We start from the raw sequence: 22,750 nt of genomic DNA on the forward strand, positions 1-22,750 counted from the left end.
AGTTTTAAAAATTAAAGATTACTTTTTAGCAGTTAATCGTGGATCTTGTAATGTAAAAACTAATGATTATCAAGTTTTTTTTTTCCTCCAGTTGATTAAAAATTGAAAACAAAAATAGTGATTTCGTTTTGTAAGTTTTAAAAATTAGAACTGAATACAGACAACATGGCAAACCGTTTTGCTTTCCTGCTTATTTTATCAGTTATACAAGTAGACGTTTGTTTCTCGTTTATGGCAGGGTTATATTGTGGACTTGATAACTGTTATGAGAGTATGCAGTTTTAATTTTGCATATAAATATTGTTGAAAACATTATAACCAGAAAAAAATGATATGCACTATATTCACCATCTGCTAAACTTTAAAGTCAAAATGATTATGACGTCTTTGAAGGCTATATTTTATTTTTTTGCTTGGACGCGTTCCGGTGTTGCTACCTTTGCTATATATATTTCATGCTGATACACACTTTGACAACATTTGTATATAACCCTCATTGCTGTCTACAAATTTGATCCACCTAAGACTTTTTGAGTTATATTGTGTGTGATGAGTGTGTCACTAGCTAGACTTGGGGTTTTCAAGTTTAAATCATGAAAAAATATGTTGTCTTTCATGGTGGTAACTACAAAAACTTTCAATTAAATAACAATTTCAGAATTGTGTCTGGAATAACTAATACGACCAATACAGTGCTGTCAACAGTCAAGTCTCAAGCAATTTCTGTGAGACTCACACATTTTCATGCTTATTTGACAGGATTTTTCTTTTATCTATTGTTTTTTCTCTGTGATCTTTACAAATCTCAAGCATTTGCTTCATGAAAACTTGACCGCCCTGCCAATCTTGAGTTGTTTTTTATGAGTGGGTTACACCGGTTGATGGTGACCCAAGGTCAATCTGCGTAAATGACATAATCAAACAAATGTTTCTTACTGTGATGTATTAACATTCAATTATTTTTTATCTCCCTTTGACGGATAGGTATGCTACTAGTGGTAGGTCAATGATATTTGGTATGCAGTTGTATTAGAATTTGCACATCTTCATTCCATGGAGATTGTTTGGCCCTGAACCTTCAGTCATGGTTCATTGACTTTGAATATTTTGCTTAACTTACATGTTCAAGTATTGCTATTTTAGTTTCAACATTTGCATTTTACTATCAAAATAGCAAAAAGGCGAGACGTATCTCTGTGTTAAACACTTTAATTTCTCATTCATTCTCGAAAATTTATCTAAAATAAAAAGTCAAACTGCTAAATATTTGAGTCTGCACCATCAGCCACTAGTCCGATGTCCCATACTAGTTAAATTTTATTCGGACTAGTAAGTATTTGCAAATATTTGTTTAGACGCATTAGAAAATTGTTGGAATATTGGTCTTTGGACTAGTAGCGGGAAAAGATTTTGGTGCAGACTGATATTTATATACTCCTTAACCATGTACATATATACATGTACATCATGTACATATAATATTAAGGAAGAAGATACTAAATCCAGACAACTTCTTGGTAAAAAAAATGATGGTCAGAATAGCAACAAATGCTCATACATTGTGTAAATGTAGCATCACACAGAAGACTAGATAGAGCAACATGAAATTACGAACCAAACCAGATACCAGTGACGAAGTCAGATATATGTAGTTAAGAAGGGAATGCAGTTTCTACTCCACTAGTTGTATCCTTTATGTTGCTCTGACGATGACACGTAAACATCTTGGAAAGTCCTGTTTAATTTTCATGATTTTTGTGATTTTTTTTAAAAGTAATTTTTACAGAATTTACATCACAATTATTTTTACCTGATTGTATTTACCTTTATCCATTATGACCAAGCAAATATTAGTAATTCACATTTTTATTATCTTTTACACATGTACATGTATTTGTTTTATTTTTAGTTTTGGGTGTCACAAGAGATGCTACCAAGGTAGGACATTTTTTTTTAATTCTGAAAGACTCTAGCCATGCTAGCTATTTATATAAAAATATCAAGATGTGGTATGATTGCCAATGAGACAACTCTCCACTGTAGACCAAATGATGTAGAAGTGAATAACTATAGGTCATGTACGGTCTTCAACAATGAGCAAAACCCGTACTACATAGTAAGCTATAAAAGGCCGCAAAATGACTAATGTAAAACAATTCAAATGAGAAGACTAACGGCCTGATTTATGTTTAAAACAATAAATGAAAAACAAATATGATATACAGCAACAAACAACAACCACTGAAATACAGGCTCCTGACTTGGGACAGACACATACAGAATGTGATGGGGTTAAAATGTTTGTTGGCATCAAATCCTCCCCTTAACCTGGGACAGTGGTGTAACAGTGCAACATATATAAAAGAACAAACTATTAAATGTTTTTTTCTGCTCTTAATAGATTGAAAGTCCACAAGGTTTGGTGGCAAGTTTGAATAATTGCCATCACTCAGTGACCTTTTGCAGCATTATCAGAAACTTCTAGGTTCATTTCAGCCAACCTTGGCAGAAGTAAAATATTAAAGGCTTAATAAACTATGATCATGATGATAAATATTTCATTTCAATCTTATCATGCCTTTTGAGATATTCTGTGATAATACATGTACAAAAATGTATATCTAATATAAAAATTGGTTGAACTTATCATGCTAATCATTAGTCCAAATTAGATTGGCTATTGAATGTACTACAGTACAGATTTCGCGAAAGGCTTCCCAAACTCCGAACACCAAGTTTTTTCTTGGTGTGACACCAGGAAACTCCGACATCCTTCCCTAAATTCTCGGAGAAATTTGGGAGTATTCCCTCCGACTTCCTCGTAAATTCGCTACCTTTTGTTTATTGTATTAGCGACATCTCTCCCAGTCCGGTGTGACGCAGTGTCACACCAGGTAATTAATTGCCCTAATCCTTCTGATCTATACCGGCTTGCGACAGTCAAGGTATGTGAGATTACTTATGTAATTAAACAGTTGTATTTCCTGTCTGTTGATAATCAGGTTATATTTCTGATTGCTTGAAACAAATAAAAGATTTAAAAGCAAAACGTTGTTGTTAATTCTTTCAATTACACTGTACATTTAAAAATAGTTTTTTTTTAATAAAAACTATATTTGATTTTTACCTCGTTTTTTTTTTCTGGTCAGTAAATTAATATTTAATTTACAAAAAAAGATATACTTGTGTAAAAATAAACAGAGACTTACGCTGAATAAATGTGGGCAGTTTAAAGGAAAATTACATGTCTCAAAGTTTTGTATACAAGTAAAAAAGAAAATATTATTCACTATTCGTTATGCTAATAAGTCCACACCATTTTCATTTTATGATTACATAATTGCTTGAAACAAATTAAAGATTTAAAAGCAGAATGTTGTTGTTAATTCTTTCAATTGCATTCAAGTTTTATAACAAAAACTATACTTGATTTTGACCTTGTTTAAGTTCATCGGTAAATTATTTTATTTACGAAAAGAGTCATACTTGTGTAAAAATAAACGGAAACTAACGCTGAATATAAAAGTTTAAAGAAAATTACGTGTCTCAAAATTTGTATATGCAAGTAAAAAAGAAAATACTATTCATCATTCGTTATGCTTGATAAGTCTACGGCATTTTCTCTTTACCATTTGTTGGCATTACTTTAGGATAAATAATTACATTTCGGCTACAACAGGAATACTTCTATAGCTGCATCAACTCGTCGTTGCATAAAATTGAATATTCATTTACGCACAATGAATGTAAACTTGTGTGTTGTATAAAGGACAGTGATTTTTAAATTTTTTAAAAGAAATTAATTGCCGTGGGAAGACGATACACATCTCAGTGGTCAACAGTCCGTGGTTGAACTTTGAACTTGACTTCGCTCACAATATTGAATGCTAAAAATAGTGACATCAATTTTGTCCACAAGATTTTTATTTGGCGGGAAATATTATCACGTAACAGTAAACTCAGGTGACCTTTCTGGATGATCGTGGGAAAATTCATTCGGGGTTTAAGTTTGCTTTGGAATGATTGACATTTGTATGCCTTAAGATTGAGGCTCTAGAAGGTCCTTTTACAATTGATTAACCGGAATCTAAAATATAATCCTTTTCTGAATAAACGAACACCAGCCTTTTAATTTTACGTTTCTCAGTCAACACAGGACATAAACCTGGACATTATTTATACGTCCATGGTCAACAATATACATAAATGGTAGATGAAAACAGGATGCATGTCGTTCAGTTCCTGTTGGGCATTGGTAGAGATCCTCTGTGAAAATGTGTAGATCGTAAAAATCCGATCCACATTTTTTTCACATATTTCTTTCTTGTAGAACACGATATAATTTCATTTAAATATTCTATAATATTAATTGTTGAAATACTTCTTTTTTAAATTTCGCCAAGGACTTTTAACGAGCAGTTAAATACGGATTGCGCCCATCCAATTTTATTTTAAATAATAAAGGATCAATAACAGATCATAACAAGAGATAAACAACACATGATTTTTTTTCTTCATATAATTAAATTAGGTTGTGATTATTGTGTTGTGTCTGGGCGGGGAATGTCTCTCAGTGTTGTGTTTTTATGAATATAGGGCACATTGCATACAAAACGTTTTCCCTTCGTTCAACAGAGTTGTCACTTTACAGTTTCTTTTCTGAGTTCAAATATTTCAAGTCGGTAATCTACCAAGGTAGTGAAACATAATATTTTACATTGCAAAATAAATTGAAAGTAACAGAGTTCACTTGTTGATCCGATAAATTAACTCTTGGGTTTAGATTGGACAAATTACCGTAAAAACATCATTTTGTTTTAAGCCAGTTGATATTTATATATTGAACAATTAATGAACCAGATAATGCTCACTGAGTAGGTCATAAAAGATTCTAATTGTAGTAAAATCGTCTTTGTTGAAAAAACAAAAATTATGACCTGACCGGACTATAATAATAATACAAAATAAGTGTTTTATTCGTATTTTTATACGTTTGTACGTTTTATTTCAAATGACAATGACATGGGGCAAATACATACAAGAATAATTATCTTATTTTGAATGAAAATGTCACATTTTTATCTGTCAAAGAAAGGAAATTTTAATACCGTGTTTTAAAGCACACAGGTGCAATCAAGATCGATTAAATGTACAAAGGTAATAAATCTGGCTAATCTGATTATGTTGTCACGCGTCATTAATTTTCAGTACATCCGATGGGCAATAAACCAATTAACAGCTACACGGTGTTGAGAGAGAATCTTTGGATGAAATTGGGAGTATAATCCATGATTCGCGCTGTGACACCGCTACACTCCGAGCAAAGGCTTTGAAATGATGTAGAGAAGCTGTCAAAACACACTTTAGTTATTACAGGCATAATTTTTCTTTAATAACATAGGTGTACTATGCATGATTGGCAAACTATGAACTGTGATATCTTCTTAAGTTTAGTATACATAAAGACAATAATACTATCAATAGAACTTGTATACATTTTAACAAAACAAAGGATGTATATTGCCTCATTGAAACATGTAACATACATATGTGATCACAGTTTTTGGAGTTTTTAGTCCACAATAACAAATGTATGTTATTTTTCTCTAATAACCCTGTAGAGTTATATCCCTGACTGATGTATGGCTCTTTATACTATTAATATTTTTTTTGTACGAAAACCATTGTTTTTATTCATGAGTTTTTTTATTGATATTTTGCAGACTGAAATAACTAAGGGCTACAGAAAATTAGCAAGGAAATGGCATCCAGACATGCACAAGACAGAAGTAAGTTTTTGTGAAATACAATGAAGGCAAAACAAAAATAACCCAACCATGTCCTTTCTCTTTATATTTATGGATTTAATCTATATATAGCTACTATTAATTAAAGGCTATTTTATAGGTCATAGTAATGTGTAAATTTCAAGGCTATTGTTTATGATAATTTGATAATTTGTTTATCGGTGCCAGAAGTCAACAATATCAAATGTTTCAAATTAAACTCTGTATTACCATGATTACTTTTTTTCTATTGACAGTAATATCTTGCATGTACATAATATGCACATTATCATTTCTTTGAAGATAATGTAATGCAACTAACAATTAATTAAATCCTAAAAAACTTAACATGATATAGCAATATATGTATATTGATATTGCAGAATTTAAGACTAGGAATTTTGGTTAAACTGAAAAATATATTTTTTCCATTTTTAACAAACATGACCAGAAATGAAAGAGAGGTGAATTTATTGCAAAACCTTTTTATTGAAGATAATGTAATGCAACTAACAATTAATCAAATCCTAAAAACTTAACATGATATAGCAATATATGTATATTGATATTGCAGAATTTAAGACTAGGAATTTTGGTTAAACTGAAAAATATATTTTTTCCATTTTTAACAAACATGACCACAAATGAAAGAGAGGTGAATTTATTGCAAAACCTTTTTATTGAAGATAATGTAATGCAACTAACAATTAATCAAATCCTAAAAACTAAACATGATATAGCAATATATGTATATTGCTTGCAGAATTTAAGACTAGGAATTTTGGTTAAACTGAAAAATATATTTTTTACCATTTTTAACAAACATGACCAGAAATGAAAGAGAGGTGAATTTATTGCAAAACCTTTTTATTGAAGATAATGTAATGCAACTAACAATTAATCAAATCCTAAAAACTTAACATGATATAGCAATATATGTATATTGATATTGCAGAATTTAAGACTAGGAATTTTGGTTAAACTGAAAAATATATTTTTTACCATTTTTAACAAACATGACCAGAAATGAAAGAGAGGTGAATTTATTGCAAAACCTTTTTATTGATGTAGTAGACATGGTAGAAATGTTTAATAACCTATTTGATTTGATTTGATTTTCACATACTAGCAAGTGAACATTTTTTGCAAGGGGTTATTTTTTGTTATTTTTGCAAATAAGATAAAATCTTGTAAAATTAACCTTAAAGGAAGATAAGAGTCAGGAACAACATGAACAAGATTAAGAAAATACAAAAATAAAACCTCTTGAAAAGGTTTGGACTTTAAAGTTGCTAATTTTAATATCTGCAAAATAAACCATTTTACAGTAGATATTTTGACTTTTAACCTCATATTATTTGTAATTATCATATTTCGGATTAAATAAATATGTTATCATTTGTAACAGTTAAGAAATAAAGATTAATGCATTTTTATCTCATACATGTATGTGAGGACATTATGCAAAGACAAGATTTACATGCAGCTATTACTCCTGCATTGATGGAAAGCTTAAAAGAATTACAACTGCAAAAACCTTTGTTTTTTAGCCACACTTTCATTTCTTTTAATATAAATTTGTATGGAAATCATTTATGTTGAGATTTTGTCAGACAGTCATTGTAACCTAACCTTTAACCTTATTTTCATATTTTTCTTTACAATTTACAATAACAATCCATTGTTAGAACCAGGATGCTTAAAGGTTATAACATTGTGCAATACAAAAAATGTTCTGTTAACTTATAGAAAAATGTACACTATAGCTACAATGTTTGTTATAAAGAAAGTCTTTTTTTTCAATACAGAAAAAGAAAGAAGAAGCCACAGAAAAGTTCAGAGAAATAGGAAATGCATATGAAGTAAGTGATATATTTAGATTTTCAAATATTCCATTATTATAATAGTCATTGGGGTGTTGTGTTGTTAGTTCCAGAAAAGAATCAAGACTTGAAGAATTAGTCATTTAAATTTGATACTTGATCAATGGAATGGTTACCAAGATAGTTATACTTACTGATCTTGACTTTAACTCTAATGAAAGTGTACCTAGAACATTATTGATGTAGACATTAACTATCAATGAGCAAAAGTTTTATTTCAAAAGGTTTGTTTTACAGAAAGCTTTCATACTTGGTGGGATTACTTCATGTTATTGGTCTTAGATAAAAAAAACTTTAAAAAAAACTTTTTTAACACATTGGCACCTTGTAAATTCAACTCCCTTCAGAGTTTTTGCCCAACAGTATTCATTAGAGTATTGTTTGTCATCATGTGTAGTTGGCAATACTATACTGTCATTTAGTTATGGCGATTATTGGACTTCGAATATCCTTAGGAAATAGCAGTTCATCCACACATTCTAACTGCATTCCACATTATACAGCTGGTGGGTGTTTTTTTGCTACAGTGTAACTCTCTTGTAGATTTTAAAATGTTGGGTTAGAGGAAATGTCTGAATAAACAGCAAATAATTTGATAAAAGAAAATCTGTTAAGACATCATTTCTTTTAAAATATCAACAGTTAGGTAATGTTTTGTCTGTTTTTCTTAGACTTACGGTTTTGTATTGTCCCTTGAGATCTACTTCCTCCTTATAGCTTAATTGTCTTTTGATTAAGCATAGAATTTAGATTAAAATATGTATTTTGCAAAGATTTTGAAAAAAATACTTAAATGAACTCTGTTTGAATTTCCTTGAATTATTTTTTTTAAGCCATATCAAAATGAAATCAAAGTTCCTCTCATTTTGTATCTAACTCATTTCAGTTAATAGGTTTAGGCAGAATGGACACATTTAAAAGATAAATTAAAATCAGTATGCTTAATTTACATTAATTTTGTCTCTTGAATTTGGTGATCTTGTATTTGAATAAACATGTGTCCTTAAAATTCTGATGACATAGATTGTACATAGATTGTTTTTATTTAAAGATACTAAAAGATGAGGACCAAAGGAGTGATTATGATTACATGTTGGACCATCCAGGTAAATGTCAGAGTATTCTAACTTTAAACAATGAAAAAAATTAAAAACATTTCACAGAGTAAATGATTGTTATTTTTTCTCAAATTTAATATAGTTATATATTTCTAATAAATTATTTTCGATCTTATAATTTGAAAAAAAATTCAGGTAAAAACTTAAGCTATGGAATTGTATTCTGAAAAATTAAGATACAATGTAACTTATATATCGTGGAAACAGATTTGAATTTTTTGGCAGAAGTGTGAAAAGGAGGTAACTGGTGATTGTTTAAGATAATTTGTTGTTAAAAAATGTGTAAATGATATTATATCTATCAAAGCAATAACAATAACAATAGCAGTGCATAGAGTTGATTACCCAATATAATGTCCAGTTAGCAATATGAAGAAAAGAATTTTTTTAATTCAGAAATTTGTCAATCTAATCTCTGTTTTCTCTCCAAAATTTTTAGATTTCATAATTAACTTTTTCAGATGAGTTCTTTGCCAATTACTATAATTATTACAAGAGAAGATATGCTCCCAAAGTAGATCCCAGGATAGTTATTGGTGTAACAATTACAGTTATATCATTTATACAGGTAAGAGTAGGTGTTATCTTTAAGGAGTGAGGGATATGTTGGATTCACCTTGTCTGTCCATCCGTTCATTCGTCCAACAAATTTTTATGTCACACTTTCACAGGTAGTACTGAGCAGAATGACTTCATATGTGATCAGCAGCTTGATAGTGATGACTAGTAAAACGTCAGGGGTTTCTAAATCTGCGAGACACCTATTTCCTGTTTTCAGATTCTTTGAATAATGATTTAGGGTTAACATTGATAATTCAATCCTTAGATTCCGCTGCTCTAGATCTACAATCATGACAATGGCTACATTAATGCCTGAAAGCGTAGTCAATACAAAATTATAAATTCAAAATGAGCTCAAGATTTACCTATCCTGATAAAATTAAGCTATCAGCTGATTGACTCTCTCATTCAGAGAGCACCAATCAAAATCCTGGATTTGTGACACAATTTTGATTGTATAAAGAGTTCAGGCCCTCGTGAGTGGGAGAGTCAATCACAGGGATCGACTGAATTATTTGGGTTAGAGTTGGGTATGCTAAGCACAACAAGGTGTGCAATATTTTGTAAGGTATAGAGGTGCCAGTAGGTGTTCTCTAGTTATGTAGGTGAGAATAGGTATTTTTCAGTTGTACCTGTAATGGGTGAGAATCAATGACACTTAAAAGGATTTTTATTCAGTGAAGCCAGAAGTCACTATTCAAACATTTGGTGAGTCCTTCTATTAAAGTGATTTAGCTTTCAATTGATTTGTTTTGTATTTAATATAAAACACTATTTTATTACAAAACCAGGTTTAATACCTATCTGATACATATATAACAGTAACTCCTCATTTTCTTTGGAAAATGTCTGTACCAATCCAGGGTTCTCACTTAGGCGAGTCCACAAGCCCTGAACGGGTGAATACTTGTCTGGACTCATTATTTTTATGCCCCCGCCGTAGTGGAGGGGGGCATTAAGTTTTACCCTTGTCCGTCCATACGTTCCAAAGTTGGTTTCTGTTCTTTAACTTTAGTTTGCCTCAACCAAATGTTATGAAACTTATTCACAATGCTTATTACCACAAAACTCAGATCAAGTACAAATTTGGGTAGTGTCACTTTTACCCTTCTTCAGCTATGTCTCTTTATAAATTTATATGATATGCAAGCAGGGACATCATCTGTGTCCCATGGACACATTCTCCATTTATTTCAAAACTGGTGAGTCCAAAGATGCATCAAGATTTTAAAATGATGTATCAACTGAGCCCAAATATAATCGTTTTATGCAAAAGTTTAAAAATAATCCATATTTGATGTCATTTCCTTGCTCAATTTTGTCCTGGACACTGAAATAATGAATAACATAGCTATAAAATTTCATCTTCTCACCGTTGGGCTTGCCATGGCCAAAAATGACAAGTCCCTGGTCTCGCCTTCAAAAATTCTTAGTGTGAACCCTGCTAATCCAGGAATATGACAGTTGTTTTCCTTTCTTTCTTTTAGTTTAACCTTGGAGAGTTCGGTATTTGTGTTAATACTTTTTTGAATTGAGAAGCTGTGTATGACACCAAGGACATAAGAATGGACTGACTCACAAAAAGAGTTAGTGCTTTTTTTCTTTGGGTATTTTCAATTAAGAAGGGTTATGAGACCTGTAAACAGATCAAACAATATAATCTGTTCTCTTGCTGGGAAATATAAAATATATCATCTAACATTGGATAATTTCCTTTTCCAGTACTGGGGTGCTTGGAATAACTACAACAGTGCCCTTGATTATGCTTGTAAAGAAGCAAAATACAGACATAGGGCAATGGATATTGCTCAATCAGAGGGGCTTGTTACTGGTGGAAAGAATAATAGGAAAAAAGATAAACGATCAAAGGTAATATTTTACATCAGTTAAGTACAAATTAAAGATTTGATTAAGATACATGCCATTATTTTATACAGTCAAGTCTGTCAATTAAGGACACTTAAGGGAAGGTAGGTAGTTGACCCTTATAGACAGCTGCAGATGCTGTTTATAAAGAGGATGTTATTGGGTTTTTTTAAGTACTGTACATGCTTACATGTATTCTGATATACACTGCAATATACAGTTCATGTACATTTGTTTACATTCATGAATCATTCAAAGAAAATACTACTAATACACCATGAATTATTTGCTATTTTAGAAATGGCAAAATATTACACTGCTATAATTGTATTTGATATTCTTCATACTTCCTATTCCAAAATCTTTGCTAAATCTAGATATGTTGGTACAACAAGAACAGCCTAATTATTATATATGTATATTTGCGGAATTCATAGGAAATATGAAGTGCACCAGGTATATACACTGGCAACACTGTGTTCATGGGTTTGTATTGTGGCTAATAGAACGAAACTGAGAACAATGTTGATAAGCAGTAGGTCAACTGGAACAAAACATAAAATCAATCTGTAAGTCATCATTATACATTTAAGTACCATAAATTAGCTCCTGATCTGCAGGCAAAACAACAAAATGACTGGGCAAGTACAATTTTGCTGAGGTTTTAAAGGCTGTAATTCAACAAATTGTCAGTGAGCCGGAAAGAAGCCCAAGCTTGATCTGTAAAAGCTGTTCATCCTTTTAGAATAATAGAGTAAAGTCCATAAGTCATCATCATATAGAATATACCTAAAAACGGATTGACATCTGCAGGCAAAACATAAAAAGTCTGGACAACTGTTTGAGGTCGATTGCACAGACATTGATAACACAATATATCCAAGTCTTTTAGTGGCAGTGGAATATAAATCTATAATGATACATGTACATGAAATTAGATTTTTTTTTCATAGGAAGAAATTAAATCTGAAGAAGAAGCTGTCATAAGAAAAGTAATAGAAGATAAAATTCATATACAGTAAGTTTATATGTAAAATTCTCTGGACCTTGATACTTCTTTCATTGACTAATATTTCTTTAAAAAAGATTAAATTTGAAGATATAAATATGCAGTAGGGAGTAGGATATAATACATTTGATTTAAGAGTGTCTTTCTTCTGGGATATTAGCAGTGTGTTTTAATTAGACAAATAAAATTGAGAATGGAAATGGGGAATGTGCCAAAGAGACAACAACCCGACCAAAGAGCAGAAAACAGCCCAAGGCCACCAATGAGTCTTCAACACAGTGAGAAAATCCTGCACCCGGAGGCGGCTTCAGCTGGCCCCTAAACAAAAATGTGTACTAGTTCAGTGAAAATGGACGTCACACTAAACTCCGAAACATATAATAGAACTAAAATTAAAAAAACATACAAGACTAACAAAGGCCAGAAGCTCCTGACTTGGGACAGGCGCAAAAATGCGGCGGGGTTAAACATGTTTTGTGAGATCTCATAATAAATGCTTATTTGAAATCATTTGAATTTCATTAAAAATGGAAATCAACAATTTTTGTCTCGCCTTGACGGAGTCAAAAAGCGAGACATAGGTATGCTGTTTCCGGCGTCGGCGACGGCGTCAACAATGTATTAGTTTGTGATTAGTCTAGTTCATGGTGAACCACTAGTGGTAGGTCAATGATATTTGGTATGCATTTGTATTAGCATTGGCACATCTCATTACCATGGAGATTATTTGGCCCCACCTCCTCAGTCAAGGTCTATTGATTTTGAAACTTTTCATAGTTTACATGGATTAGTTTTGTGATTAGGTCAATTTATGGGGAGCCACTAGTAGTAGGTCAATGATATTTGGTATGCAGTTGTATTAACATTGGCACATCTCATTTCCATGGAGATTGTTCAGCCATGTACCTTCAGTCATGGTTCATCGACTTTCAATATTTGCATAATTTACATGTTAAAGTATTGCTATTTTAATTTCAACATTTGCATTATCAAAATTACAAAAAGGCGAGACATATCTCTGATAACAGTTTATTTTTTCTTATAATGGAGGATATTTTAATGACATTGTGTTATCTCTATTTCAGTGGCGGTTATGGAAAGCCAACAGTATATGATATATTATGGGTACAGATTGTATTTTTACCATATTACTTATTACAATATATATGCTGGTGGTGTCGTTGGATTTGGAAATTTACCATTTGTAGGAATGAATATGGTGAAGAGGAGAAATTACATTTAATTAGAAAATTTATGAAATTAGCTACTGCACAATTTGATGTAAGTATAATAGAAATGTTCTTTTACATAGGATGAAATTTTTATATCATATAATTGAAATGCAATTCAGGATTAAGAAATATGGAACGGTTATAATTCTAATGTACATTTTTCAATATGAATATAAGAGGATGTGGTTGCAGTGATTTGACAACCCAATAATAAACAATACAAAATGAAATCTGGAGGCCAATATATGGCCTTCACAATATACCATATATGTGAAGCTCTAAATTCTCTAAAGTCAAAAAAAGTTTGATAAAGACTATCACAGATATGCTATCAACACTGAATTCCCCTCATTACAATAACCATGAAGATAGTTCCTGACTTGGCACATGCACATGAACATTTGGTGGAGTCGAACTATTTTTTTGAGATCTAGATCAGTGGAATAGAAAAAAACATAAAAGAGTTTACAATAAAAATCAGTGCAGCAAAAGCATAATAAGTGTATAATAGATACCAAAACCAAAAGTAAAGCAATACTACAGTTTTAATACTTCAGAGTAGAATTCATACAGAATTGTCATAAACGAGAAGGAAAATATAATCTTCTACATTCCTTGGACAATTATGATAAATGCAGGTGTATGAAAGCCAGTTTCTGAATTAATTTGAGTTTGTGGTTAAATTTTTCTTGTTCATTTCAGGCTTTAGAAGATCATGAAAGAGAAGAATTTTTAAGAAAAGAGTTATGGAAAAAAGATAATTTTACTGTAAGTACAAATTTTACTCATAGTCATATTTCAGAGGTAGAAACAATATGTTTTCTTTTTGCAAAATTACAAAACTGTTTCCATGTTATGATGAGATGCAGTGATTTTGTAATACAGATAATTTTTTTGATGATCTTAAATGATATTTTAAAAACTGGAAAGTTCAATAAAAAATAAAAGAATCCCTGTTTTTTCCAGTGAACACAATTGTTTGTATTGTATAGCTATATAGCCATTATTATGTCTCCCAATCAATGGTAGGATTAGTCAGTTTCCTTTTTTTGTTGGTTCTCATACAACCTTTTGCAGGGCATAACTTTTTTTATCTTTTCATTTTAAGACTTTTATAGTACACCATAGTTTTTGTCCCTGGTGATCATATATAAAAAAATCCCCACCCATAGACTGTATATACTCTGGACTTTTTCTTCTGCAGCATAGATTTTGTCTGGTTTGAGAAGTAGATCATAAATGGTTAAACATATTAAAAACAGTTAAGATTCCCACTCATTTATCATATTTATTCTTATTTACCTTCCAGCACTTAGATGTGTTTGTTGTGGTTTTCGTTTACTAGAGTGACTTCTATATATGCTATAGATATGAGGGGACATATGTATTAGTCCACTAAAACAGTTTAACCTGTAAAAACTAAATTTACATCTGATTTCTAACTGGAAAAAGTTTGTTCCATAGTTGTGCAGATAATTTTGTGCAAACTCTTACATTTTTCTAGAATTATAATTCTATAAAATAGACACAATTATATACCCTTAGAATGTTGTTTATAAGCACTTAAGCCTTAGACTGCTAAGCGTGACTATTGTCATTCCGATAACGTAGTCCGCCACTGCTAGGCACGACTATTGTCGTTTCCGTAACTCATTTGTTCACACGGTTACCATGGAATGGGCAGGGTCAATATTCATGAGATTGCAGCATTTCAGACTTGTATGAATTTAGATTGGTTCAAATTCAGCGTATTTTCGAGTTTCTCTTGACTTTAAATCAGGTATAAGCAATAAACCTGAAAGAGAAAAACTTTGATAAAAAAGATAACAAAATGGCGGATATTGTTTGGCGTGATGGCCAACAAGTTCAGAATTATTTGAATGATAATGACGTGACAGTCCCGGCCGTTTGAAGGATTTGGACGAAAGCAGAAGATATGATAGATGGAAATAGAAATATCCTAGCAAATCTGCCAACAGAAGACTTTTCATGTAAGAACCACAGGGATTTCCCAGACGATGTACGAAACGGATGGACATGAGACAGGATTGTGATGTTTATCATTCTGACGTTCAACTGTGAAACAAAATTGATCATCGAAATCGATAGTTCCGAACTTTTCGTTTGTTTTAGATTATTTATTGACGAAACCTTTATCAATGAACCTGTTGGTTAAACTTAATTGTACATAGAAGTAAACGTCGACATGATTAAAAATTTATTCAACAATACACAAAAGTACAATAGAAATGAATGCAGCAGTCTAAGGGTTAAGGTTTATATTCTTATATCTGAACTGGAATCAAACTTACAACTGTGTAGAAAAACAAATGCCTTTATACAATTTGAAGTTTTGGATTGTTAACTGCTTTACTGTTTTACTTCCAATTAAAACATGACCAGCTTGCTTCCCATTCAGCTTTTTTGTAAATAGCAATTTGTGCGGTCAATTGTTTTACCAGAGTTACACCCATTTATTAGTGAGAAAAATATTGGTTGTGATTTTTTTACCATCAGATATCTTTCAGTTTATTTTAGATTGGCTCAAACATGTCAAACATAATAAACTTACTTTTTAATATTGCTTAATGTACATGTGTTACAGAGGAAAAACAACCTGTAAGATTTGTAATTCATGTTTAAAAATTTGGTAAGATGATTTGGTAAAATATACTGCTAAATTATTTATTTCCATTGATCTCAATTTTAGTGGAAAGAGAGAGAGGAAAAATTGTACATTCCTTGGTTATTGACTTCCTGGTTTTGACAGTTTCTGCATACAAGCTGATATTAAATTTGTATACTTTGTTCAACACTTGCTATTGTGATTCATTTATACCAAAGAAATCCATGAAAACTCTGTGCATGATGCAGCATCATGTTGTATTATTTGTTTTTAATAAAGAAACTTTCATGTAAATATTTCATAAATATTTCAGAAATGGAAGAAGAACAAAGAAGATGAACAAAAGGCAAAATTAGCAGAAAGTGGACGTTATAAAAGTTACAGAAGATATATGAAGTCGGGTGGTCCTGGTCAGATGACCTTTGGCCCAGAATGATATCAAAGATCTGAATAGCATAGTTTTTTTTTATTTATTCTATTGGTGCAGAAGTTTATGTTCTTTTAAGCAAGTAAAGTTGCAATATTTAAGTCACCTTACAATCAGGCAAAAACAATTGTAATATATCACTTGGAAGGTACTACTGCATCTTTCTTTTGTGAAGTAAGTAAGGCCCCATTTTGACCCTTTCAAAAACTTGAAGAAGAAAAAAAAAATTTTAATACCAGCTTTTCTATTTAGAATATCATATACAATTTGCATTCTGTAACCAGCAAATATTGACCACAATGAGAGTCCTTACATAAAAATTTCTCTCATAGAAGTATCAAGATTTTTTTTTAAAGGAACCTTTTTTAATTGTGCAAACAATTTTCAGTCATTATCTTAATTCTTTGACACTAAAACATATTAATTTTTGGTTTTCATTAAAAGCCAGTCAGTATTGTCAATTACAGCCAGTGTGATACAGATTCACTGATAGGAATTTCTTCAAGTTTAGGAATAAACAAAAAACCTTGCAGTGATTATTTTAAAATGAGTCCATATTTCTGTTTTAGCTATTAAAAATCTCAGTTGAATTATATACTCATAATTGCCTGATTGTAGGGAGCTATCTTAGTAGAATCAAACAGAGTAGGTTAAATGTTTATTTGTGAATTTTAAGAGGATGTTGGTATTTTTGTATTATTTTAAATGTGGGTGAAAGTTTATTAATTTGTATTAGATGAGTTAGATTACATTAAAAAATAGAATTACATCATTTCACTGTGACATTAACTAAATTGTAAGTTAAAGGCTATTTTAGCATTTTTAGAGAGTAATATTATAAATTCAGAAATTATTGCATGCATTTTTTTTGCAATTTTTGAAGAATGGACGAAGATTTATTATTGTGATATAAGGAAAATCTGCATACATAAATATGTATCAAAAATCAGAATGCTAGTTCTTATTTTTGTGATACTCGCCCTGTTGTATTATTCGCATTAATAAAAACATTGCAATAACTTTGGAATTTATAGGTACAATTATTCAGAAGTCATATTTATAACAATTGTTTGATTAACTTGTTCCATTTTTCCCCTTTTTATTATGTGCAATGTTTTACAGTTTTTATCAGTGAATTTTGACTGTTTAATTTGAAATATTTTCTGAGTTAAACATATTTGTTATATCATGTTATTTTGTCTGAAAGTTGCTGCAAATGGTTAGGTTGTTTTTGAAAAATTTTGTTTAATGTTGCTACTGAATATAGTATATGTTTATTGAAAGCAGTCATTCCCATTGCAATAGTTTCTATATAACTTCATACATATCAATGTATTCAATTAAACAAAAATATTTTGAAGTTATTTCTTATGTGACTTTAATTTTATATTTACCATTTAACTAAAAATTATTTGTTTTTTAGAAATTGTTATTTTTTTTTTGTAATTTTAGTTTTCAAGAATTTGGCATCAATTTTCAAGTTCGAATATTTGTGTATAGATTTAGTTAGTTATGCTGTCAATATTTGGAATTTATGTTTATCTGATGAATCCAAAGACATTTAAATTTTAAAAAATGAAAATTACAAAAAGAAACTACAAACATTCTGCATTGTATAATGATTTTTTTTCCTCAAAAGCAGATAAAAAATGACTTCAAAATAATTGATTGAAAATTTTGTGATTGATAAAAAAGAGCTTGAAAACAAAAATGTAAAAGGAAGGATTTTATACATGTTTTTCTTGCCCATGAAATTCTTCTTGCTATTTAAATTGATATTTAGGTACTGTGTATTAATTTGATTCCTGATGTTGATAAATTCCATCCAGGAAGGCAAACTTCTAGTTTGCTAATAAAATTTGAGTTTTAAGTTGCTTTGCTTTAAAAGTTATAAGGTGTCTGTTTTGTTAACTTTAGTTGTATGGTTGCTTTCTTACTGATGTCTACATCATGTTCTTTTTCATTCAGATTGCTAGCAGGAAATTATAAAACTGCACAATTCTCAACATAAAAGAAGATTCAGAAATTAAACTAGTCAACAGTATAGCCTTATTAGACACTGAATGATCTGAAATAATCATTGAATACCAAGTAGATGTAACTTATTTAGTAAATAAAAAATGACTTCTAACTCTCTGTGCAGGTTATTTAAGGATAGTCCAAGGTTAAAATCTACTTCACTACGCAATACAGCTTTATACTTGTTGATATGTTAATGTTGTGGATATTTACAAATTTATCTTTTAAGCATTCAAATTGTGAATTATAAACATTCATTTTGCTTCATGGTGAAGTATTGAATAGTTTCAGTGGATAAAGAAAATGAAAGGAATGTAATAGTTTTACAGACTTACTTGGATGACTTATTTTTTCCAAACTACACAACCACATTTCAAAAGTAGTTTTTTTTTTTGTCATGAGATTTGTATTATAATATCAATTTAAAAGAGTTGTGTTAAAGGCCAAAGTACTTCAGACTGTTACCATGCAACCTTTTAGAATTGTTCATGATCATTATATATACTGTCACAATGGTTGAACTGACTTTTGCTGAAATTTTTAGTTTTGTGAATAAATAGTTGCACTGCCATTTAGGCCATACCATTGAAATGGATTTGCGATGATGGAAAAGGACTTCCAAAGTATTATAAACATTAATTTGGCATCATGGTTAAGTAAGAATAGTCCACCCAACAACTCACATTCTTTGGGTAATTTTACATGCATTAAATAGACATACCATCACGAAAAACACACTGTCCATGTCCAAAAATATCCCCCCTAACATTTCACATTCATTTTAATTGAATGGCCCTTTCTTTTACGATACCTTATACATATTTTGATCTTGTATTGTATATATCTTAAGTTGGACAAAATGTTTGAGAGTATCGTAGTAAAGATTTTGAGAAAAAAAGAAAAACTTAAACAAATGATTATTCATATTTCTTTATAGATAAGTGAGACGAAAGAATCTAAAAGTAAAAAAAAAATCTGAAATAACACGTTTGAATGTAGAAGTTTACAATGCAGAAAATGGCTAAACAAGAACACTGAAAATTTGGATCAACCATTCAAATATTTATTTGTAATGATAATATATATTGTATCTTAATAAAACCATCCATAAGAAAAACCCTCTCTGTCTGCTTGTTATATCTTGAAAGTAAAAAAAAAGTTGAATTACTCAATAGGTTTTTATAGATTAACTTTGTAAATTTCTCAGGGTACATAATAATTTGGGGAAAAGATTGCAAAAAGTGCTATAGAATCCCTAAAGGAACCAGTGTCATATGGTATTTTGACACCGGTTGGTAAGCTATAGTTATTAATCCATCTAATCTACCTTGTTTTTGCGATTACACACAACATAGTGAAGCTAGGTGAACAATCTTTAGATTCCGATTTCTATTTGCATACTAGAACATCCCCAAAGCAGATTTGAATTGAAAAATTGATTGATTGATTGTTGGTTGCTTAACGTCCAGTGGCAAATATTTCATGCATATTCAGGACGAGAACAAATTAACAATAAATACAATAGGTGGGTTCTGTAATAGGGGTGTCCGGGATTAAGGTCGGAGAAATTTAGACTACCACGGGAAATGAGGGTATATTGGATAGGGACAGAAATTTAGCCTTGCAGCAGGTCACCTACGGACCCCTAAAAGAGTTGTTGCAAGGGTTCTTAACATGCAAAGAGCGTGGCACTCTCTTTACACGAGGCATCGGATTTAACGTCCCCATTCTGACCGGACGTGGCTGCAAATTTGTACATCCCGCACAGCCAAACGGACGCCCCACTTTAGCACAGGTTTTACTGCCGGTCGGAGGAAGACCAATGGTGACCATACTTCTATTCCCCAGTCACCCTTGGGGGTAGAATTGAAAAAAAGAACATTTCAGTTTACATGATATTGACTGTCATCAAACAAAAACCTCATCTTTAATAGTTGAAATTGTATTTGGTCTGATTAATGTTTTGTTTACCAGAAGTTTTATTAAGTTGTTTAAAATGTATTTGCAACTTTTTTTTCATATGTATGTGAAAACAAGATATCCTTAATAAACAGAGAGATTCTTGTATTGAAACTTTGTTTGATGTAAATAGTTTAAATGTTTGTTATTTATTAATCTTACAATTAGTTTCTTCTTGATAAACAAGTAAATGTGCATATGGTTCCATCATTGTATTTTGGATGACCAAGTAATTGCTGAATATAACACAATGCAGTTGTTTGTATTGAAAAATGAACATATGTTTTTGTAAACACATTTAAGTGACAGAATTTACCAAAGACTTGTTGAAAAACTTTTTTTGAAGCATCTTAAGACATTATGCACTTAAATAGGCGTTAAAGATCAAAGTGCAAATGAAGGAATGTTCGATACAATACATATTTATGGGTAAGATAAGCTAAAAAATACTGTCAAATATATGAAAAACAGTCTTTGTTAAAAGAATGCAACATCTTAGAATGAAGTACTGTATTTCTGAATTAATGTGTCTATGAGAAGGATTTTTTTTTAATGTTCAATTGTAGTTATTTGAGATATGTATAAGCTGTGCATTTGTCTTGTACCTCGTGATATTGTTGATAATCAATGTGTGATAGATGGTGTAAACATCATACTGTATATCAAAAAGTATTTATTACTAGTATTTTTTTTGTCTTCAACCAGGTCAGTTTGAGTTATATGAAACTAATCAAAAATCAGTCAATTAGTTTTGTATTAAATCCTTGGTGTACAATAAATTCTCATTATGGCTATGAAATATTGAAGTCTTAGTAAAGCCAAAACAAATTCTTTTGTATTGTTAAACAATAACTTACGAAGTAATTATCATATGCCCTCATCCTTTTATCTGCATATCCCTTCCCATTTCACCTTTTCTTTTTAAAGTAGGGGAAATTTGTCTTCTTTTTGTCTCTGCTACAAGAAACAAACACAGAATTTAAATGAAATTTTATTGAAAGTGCCATGATTACACTTATAACAAATTAATTACATTTGATTAGGAAAAGTTTAAGATAAATATTTCTAGGAAATATTTCCCTTCCGTATTTGCTTGTCGTACTTCTTTAAAAACTTGTCTCCTGTCCTAAATACATACATAATACAAAAGGTCCCAGACCTCTAATTTACACATTATGAAGCTGTGATCTCACATGTTCTTTTTAAAAAATATTATACTTTTTTATTTTAGAAATACATCTAGTAGTTTTTTTTCTGTAAGTGAAATGGATCTGACTGAATTTTCAAAATGTAGATATGTCGCATCAAATTAAATAATACCCTTTGAATTCAAAAATTAAAAAAATACAATATATCTATCAAAGAACATCATTTACAAGACATTATTTTATAAGTCTATCAGATATCAGTAATTGTATTTTGAGTTGTGTCTTACATTAGTGCTAATGGGTTATAAACTTGCCTTTGATGCAATACTGCTAAAATAGCCTCATTTTGAGATATTGTCATTAATATATCGAAAAGAGTCAAGGTCTTAGTCAAAAAGATGTTTTGCTACAAGATGTTTTGTATAAAAAATCTTTATGAGTCTAAAATATCTCTTTGTGTAAGGCCTTGGCTCATAATCTATGTTTAAATTGACAAATTTAGATCAAATATGTTACAGTGACATCAAAGCATACATTTCTGTGATGAATGTGTCGAGATTGTATTGTATGCATTTATCAATTAACCTTACACAGTTTTGAAAGCATAAATTTGGGGGCCAATTAAATGTCTCATCATATCAACATTTTGATAGATTTTCTTAATTTTTTTCGAAAACAAATTTATGGAAGTTGACCAGTTGAAGCCATATTTAGAAGAAACCTCCATTTAAAATGGTATATCTTACTGAAGTAACAAAGAGATAATACAATGTTTCATTTCTTTTGTTAAAGAGAAAATAGATCACAAAAAAATGCTTTATATGCAGTATTTGAATGAATGTAATGGTGGTTTTGTACTTTGTCTGGGTATACATATGTTTTATGTGGATGTTTAATAAATTTATTGGTTATTTATTTACAATATGTATTGTGTTTTGTATGTTGCAAAAGAGGGGGTATAGTGGTTTACATCTGTTTGTCTGTTCATGTTTCTGTCACACTGCCATTCTAATGACATTTTTGCTACACTTTTCTCAGGGAAATTCAAACCAGAACTTCCTGAAAGTTGGTATTAGGCTTCATATGAGCATTCTATACCATGTGATGCTTTTTCAA

At 30.6% G+C, this 22,750-nt stretch overlaps 1 protein-coding gene across 1 annotated transcript; it reads left to right on the top strand.

The window, feature by feature from the left end:
- The first annotated feature begins 156 nt into the window (after window positions 1–156).
- LOC127705105 (dnaJ homolog subfamily C member 25 homolog) lies at window positions 157–17,531 on the top strand. Its single transcript, XM_052209371.1, has 11 exons — window positions 157–271; window positions 1,910–1,938; window positions 5,724–5,789; window positions 7,595–7,648; window positions 8,721–8,775; window positions 9,249–9,355; window positions 11,071–11,217; window positions 12,168–12,232; window positions 13,309–13,504; window positions 14,158–14,223; window positions 16,395–17,531. Exons 1-11 carry the CDS (start codon window positions 166–168, stop codon window positions 16,515–16,517), a joined length of 1,014 nt encoding a protein of 337 aa, XP_052065331.1. The 5' UTR covers window positions 157–165; the 3' UTR covers window positions 16,518–17,531.
- Window positions 17,532–22,750: the final 5,219 nt, after the last annotated feature.

Source organism: Mytilus californianus, unplaced genomic scaffold, assembly GCF_021869535.1.
Source record: "Mytilus californianus isolate M0D057914Y unplaced genomic scaffold, xbMytCali1.0.p SCAF_6, whole genome shotgun sequence".
NCBI classification, from domain to species: Eukaryota; Metazoa; Mollusca; class Bivalvia; order Mytilida; family Mytilidae; genus Mytilus; species Mytilus californianus.